This window comes from Solanum stenotomum, chromosome 11 (genome assembly GCF_019186545.1).
Source record: "Solanum stenotomum isolate F172 chromosome 11, ASM1918654v1, whole genome shotgun sequence".
Taxonomy (NCBI): domain Eukaryota; kingdom Viridiplantae; phylum Streptophyta; class Magnoliopsida; order Solanales; family Solanaceae; genus Solanum; species Solanum stenotomum.
The window spans coordinates 30,162,799-30,169,366 of NC_064292.1; the positions used below are offsets into that span (position 1 = coordinate 30,162,799).

Below are 6,568 nucleotides of genomic sequence, written 5' to 3' on the forward strand. Positions count from 1 at the left end.
CAATTGTTGATGCTGATGATCCGTCGAATTTGAGGACAAATTCTTTTCAAGAAGGAGAGAATGATGCAATACAAATTTCATCAAGGCCATTTACTAGAAGCCAAGCTCAAGACCTTCAAAGTATGGAAGGGTTATTCATGAAGATGGAGGTCCTCTAGATGGTACTGATGGCAAACAAGGGATTTCAGACCTTGAAGATTGCATGGGGTCCTTTTGGTGAGCAGGACCCACTTGGCGCATCACCCAAGGCACTAGGCGATAGTCCCAGCTCGCCTAAAGTTCTAGAACGTGGCCATGGCTAAAGACCACACAGGAATACTCGCCAACCAGGTCGGCGCGTCGCCCAATCCACTAGGCGACCTGACCCAACTCGCCCTTTGGCACTTCGGGTCACTTTTTAGCTCTTTTATCCTAAAACTATAAATAGCTAGTTTGGGTTCATTTTAGACTTAGATTATTTTGAATGTTGAAAACTGAAAATTCATGTTTGAGTGTTGAGAGCTTGGTTAAACTTTTGTTGCCTTTTGTTAGAAAAGTTGGTTGCTTGGGATATTGATTCCTTTGAGGTAGTTGGATCAACAAATCAAGGTCATTGGGTTTAATATACCCTTTGGTTCCTTTTGTTTCCTCTTGTGTGTGTATCTATCTTTACTTTGTTGTTTTTTTATATCCGCATATTATCGTCGTTTCTCTTGTGAGAATCGTATCACTTTTTGCCAATACTTTGGAGATGATCTTATACAGTACAGTACAATAGGCAATTGGTCTGTATTCCTTCATAGTTTTTGGGTTTTGCACTTTTGGGATAAGAGTTACTAGTGTGCAATTGACAGGTTTGTAAATTGTCCTAGTTTTGAAAAAACTTTGAACTGCATCAATAATATCCTCTTTTATGATCTTCCAAGTATACTTACAGAAATAAGCATTGAATCCATCTATACGGGGGCTTTGTCATTCCCAATGGATTGCAACCCTGTTGTAATCTCTTCTTCAGTTATATCAGCACATAAATCTATCCTTTGTTGCCTCGACAGTGTGGGTCCTCTCTTCATCACCTGGACATCTATAGCTGGTAGTGTAGTGACTGAGGATCCCATAAGTCCTTTATAGAATTGTACAAATTCATTTTGGATATCTTGTGGTTCATACATCACCTGTCCAGTGAGTGATGTGATACATCTGATTTGCTTCTTTTGAGTTCTCTCCTTTATGATTGCACTGAAGTATTTGTTGTTAGCATCCCCCAGTTGGATCCATCTTGTCCTTGATTTCTGTCTTAGTGCACTCTCCTCTATTATCGACCATTTCTCCAGCTTCATCATGATCTCTTTTTCTTGCTCAACTAAATCACCAGTGGCTTGATCAAACAGTTCTTCTTGGATTCTACTAAGCTCATATCTAGCCTTCTCAATCTGCTGGCTAATATATTTGAATTCCTTGTTATTAAGTTGCCTTAAAGCAGACTGAAGAGCTATTAATTTGCACCACACCTTCTTCATGCTACCCTTACCATAATCTTGCTTCCATACACTCTCCACTAAACTCATGAAGGAGTCATGTTCAGTCCATACATTAAAGAACTTGAATTTTACCTTTACATTGTGCTGAGTTATTTGCATTGTGAGCTGCATAGGACAATGATCTGATATACTTGGATTCCCATACTCAGTAGTAACATGTCCCCATTTCTCCATCCATTCATAATTCCCAAACACTCTATCAATCCTATTGGAAATCCTATCAGTGGCATGTTGTTTGTTAGTCCAAGAATAGTAGTGCACCTGCCATTGTAATTCAGTGACACCAATATCTTTAACACAATCTGCAAAATCCTTCACTTCATTGAGACTCACATTTGCTCCAGCTAATCTATCTTGTGGGGTGAGTAGAGCATTAAAATCCCCTGTAATGAGCCAAGGTTGAGTAATCCCTTGTGCCAAGGTGTTCAACTCTAACCACATCTCTTTCCTCTGCTCTATTGTATTATATCCATAGATCATAGTGAGCACAATCTGATGGCCTTTGGTTCTGTCCTTGATCAGGCAGTGCACTATTTGGGCAGTACACCTAATTATGTTGGTCTCATACCAATTTTCATCCCATATCACCCAAATTCTTCCATTCATAATTGAATTATAATTGTGCATTATTCCCCATCCTGGTGCTGCCCCCCTAAGGGTTGTTGTCATATTATGCTCCTTAACTCTTGTTTCTATAAGCCCAGCTATACTTATTTTATTGGTTTGCAGATAGGTTTTAAGTTCATCCTGCTTATACCTTTTATTCACACCCCTCACATTCCAAAAGACCCATTTCATCAACAAGTGTTGGGGGCTCCATCTCTATCAATATGTAGTGAAGCAAGTTTGCTATGCATAAGGCTCTCTAAACCCATTTCTAGTTGGTATTTCTGCTAATATAGGAAAATTAGTAAGGCTAAAATCCAGATGTGTACCTCCAGCATTTGGTCTTAGATTAAATTGTGCTATCTCCCCTGAATTTTGTTTGCCCTGCTCCTTCTCTATCTCATGATTCCCCTTATCAGTTTTGTTACAGCGCTTGATCTCTCTTGCTTCTTGTCCCCTGTTCTGCACACATATCTGCTCCTTCAGTTGAATTAGTCCTTTATATTGCCATACATGAGTTACTTTCTTCCCTGGTTGTCTCTTCTTTGGTCGCTCTTCCTTAGTTGTTATGCTTGATTGACATTGGTGACCTATCTTCTGACATTTATCACAAAATTGAGGTCTCCATTCCAACACCACTTCCTGCATAAATGTTCCTCCATTGGAATCCATAATTGTTATCTGTTGAGGTATAGTCTTAGTAACATTAACCTCAATGAGCATTCTAGCATATGAAATTCTTGTTTGCTTCGTGATACATTCATCAGCAAATAAAGGTACTCCAATCGCACTAGCTATTATGCTTAATGATCCAACACCCCAACAATTAAGTGGCAATTTGGGAAACATCACCCACAAAGGAATTTCAGTTAAAAATTAATTCCCAAAGTCAAATTCTAGACTCCATTGTTTTAAAATGATAGGTCTATTATTGATAGTATAGGGTCCTGTATATAGGATCTCATTTATATTGCTGAGATTCTGAAACTTAACTATGTAATACCCTTCTTCATGTAGGTATACATCTGATTTAGTCACAGCCGTCCAATTCATTGTTATATACTTATGTATTGTGTTATACCCGGGGGATTCCCCAATCACATAAGCAATAAAAGCACATTTCCATTTATCCTCTTCCACTTGAACCTCAACTTCTTCCAGCTGAACCATAGTTTGACCATCAACTATTTGTGGAGGGAAATAGGTCAAGTTCATACCATTGTTGGCTGCTCTATTATTCTTAAACATATTAGTCCATTGTTCATCTGTACTCTTATCCTTCCCTTTAGACAGCCCACCAGCATTCTTTGTTGTATCAACAAAGTTTTCTGTATCTACATTTACAGTTCCATTGCTTTCAGTCTCTTTCTCTTCCTCATACTCCAGATCTGAAGGTTCTCCTGCAATAGTTGGTGGAGTATTTAAGCTCAATCGCCTCACTACTTCAGCCCTCGATGTTGTTACTTTTTCTATTGTTCCTACTTCATTCAGTTGTAGGGTTTTGGATTGCTCTTGCATTTGTACCTCTTCTCCTTCCACTCGAGTACCTATTGAGCTTCTTATTATCATTGAAGGAATTTTTCGGCCACGTCCCCTTCCTCTGCCTCTTCCCCTCGCCATAGCCCACCTCTATGCACGTTAACTAACATACGTTGAGAGCACGAAAAAGAAAAGTCACCTTTTTTCAAATGTTTAGTAATTAAAAATTTTGATATTTTTTGGGCAGTCACGAAAAATGTGAAATTTTTATATTTTATTCGTATTGATATTCTAACGGGATTAAGGAATTTATTGAGGTGTTTTTATGTCTTTTTCTTTATTTCTATACTTTTCGGACGTTTACGAATTTAAATTCATGATATTTTTTCGGGTAGTCACGACAAAATGTGAAATTTTGATATTTTATTCGCATCGATATTCTACGCTAACTGGTGCGATTCGGATATTTTTTGAGGTGTTTTTATATCCTTTACTTGATTTTTATATTTTTCAGACGTTTACGAATTAAAATTTTTAAATTTATTGAGTAGTCACGAAAAAATGTGAAATTTTGATAATTTATTTATATCGATATTCTAAGGTACCTAGTGCGATTCGGAAATTTTTTGATGTGTTTTTATATCTTTTTTTTATATATATTTTTTGGATGTTTACAAATTAAATTTTTTGATATTTTCGGTGAGTCACTAAAAAATGTAAATTTTGATACTTTATTCGTATCGATATTCTAAGGTGACTGGTGCGATGCAGAAATTTTTTGAGGTGTTTCTATGTCTTTTCAATGATTTTTATATTTTCGAACATTTACGAATTAATATTTTTGATATTTTTCAGGCAGTCACAAAAAAATGTAAAATTTTGATACTCTATTCGTATCGATATTCTAAGATAACTGGTGCGATTTTTGGAATTTTTTTAGGTGTTTTTATTTCTTTTTCTTGATTTTATATTTTTCAGACGTTTACGAATGAATTTTTTTATATTTTTTGGGCAGTCACGAAAAAATGTAAAATTTTGATATTTTATTTGTATAGATATTTTAATGTGACTGGTGCATTTCGTGAATTTTTTTAGGTATTTTTATGTCTTTTTCTTGATTTTTATATTTATTGGACGTTTAGGAATATAAATTTTTGATATTTTTGGGTAGTCACCAAAAAATGTAAATTTTGAAATGTAATTCATATCGATATTTTAAGGTGACTGGTGCGATTCAGGAATTTTTTGAGGTGTTTTTATGTGTTTTTCTTGATTTTTATATTTTCAGACATTTATGAATTAAAGTTTTTGATATTTTTCGGACAGTCACAAAAAAAGGTAAAATTTTGATATTCTATTTGTATCGATATTCTAAGGTAACTGGTGCGATTCGAGAATTTTTTGAGGTATTTTATGTTTTTTTTATTTTTATATTTTTCGAACGTTTACGAATTAAAATTTTTGATATTTTTCGGGCAGTCACAAAAATATGTAAAATTTTGATCTTTTATTCGTATCGATATTCTAAGGTGAGTGGTGCGATTCAGAAATTTTTTTAGGTGTTTCTATGTCTTTTTCAAGACTTTTATATTTTCGAACGTTTATGAATTAAAAATTTTGATATTTTTCGGGCAGTCACAAAAAATGTGAAATTTTGATATTCTATTCATATTTATATTCTAAGGTGACTAGGGCGATTCATAAATTTTTTGATGTGTTTTTGTGTCTTTTTTTTATGTTAATATTTTTCGAATGTTTACGAATTAAAATTTTGGATAATTTTTGGGCAGTCACCAAAAAATGTAAAATTTTGATATTTTATTCATATCGATATTCTAAGGTGACTGATGCGATTCGGAATTTTTTTGAAGTGTTTTATGTCTTTTTCTTGATTTCTATATTTTTTGGATGTTTACGAATTAACATGTTTGTATTTTTTGAGCAGTCATGAAAAATTGGGAAATTTGGATATATTATTCGTATCAAATTTTTAAGGTGATTGGTGCGATTCGGTAATTTTTTAAGGTGATTTTATGTTTTTTCTTGATTTTTATATTTTTTCGATGTTTACGAATTAAAATTTTTGATATTTTTTGGGCAGTCACGAAAAAATGTAAAATTTTGATATTTTATTCGTATCGATATTATAAGGTGACTAGTGCGATTCAAAAAAATTTTGACGTGTTTTTATGTCTTTTTATTGATTTTTATATTTTTCGGCCGTTTACAGATTAAATTTTTTTGATATTTTTCGGGCAGTCATGAAAAAATGTGAAATTTTGTTATTTTATTCGTATAGATATTCTAAGGTGAATGGTGCATTCGGGAATTTTTTGAGATGTTTTTATGTCTTTTTCTTGATTTTTATATTTTTTGGATGTTACGAAATAAAATTTTTTATATTATTCGGACAATCACGAAAAATGTAAAATTTTGATATTTTTTCCTATCGATATTATAAGGTGATTGGTGCGATTCGGAAATTTTTTGAGATATTTTTATATCTTTTTCTTGATATTTCTATTTTCAGACGTTTACAAATTAAATTTTTTGATATTTTTCGGGCAATCACGAAAAAATTTAATATTTTATTCTTATAGATATTCTACGGTGATTGGTGCAATTCGTGAATTTTCTAGATGATTTTATGTCTTTTTCTTGATTTTTATATTTTTCGGGCAATCTTGAAAAAAGTGAAGTTTTAATATTTTATTCGTATCGATATTCTAAGGTGTCTGGTGCGATTTGGGAATTTTTTGAGGTGTATTTATGTCTTTTTCTTGATTTTTATCTTTTTCGAACGTTTACGAATTAAATTTTTTGATATTATTCGGGCAATCATGAAAAATTGAGAAATTTTGATATTCTTTTTGATCAATATTTTAAGGTGACTGGTGCGATTCGAGAATTTTTTGAGGTGTTTTTTTATCTTTTTCTTGATTTTTATATTTTTCGAACGTGAA

At 33.2% G+C, this 6,568-nt stretch overlaps 1 protein-coding gene across 1 annotated transcript; it reads right to left on the reverse strand.

Annotated features, from left to right (window-relative positions):
- Positions 1-935: 935 nt before the first annotated feature.
- LOC125845827 (uncharacterized) lies at positions 936-2,126 on the reverse strand. The gene has a single exon (XM_049525342.1). The coding sequence runs from the start codon at positions 2,124-2,126 to the stop codon at positions 936-938; it is 1,191 nt and encodes a 396-aa protein (XP_049381299.1).
- Positions 2,127-6,568: the final 4,442 nt, after the last annotated feature.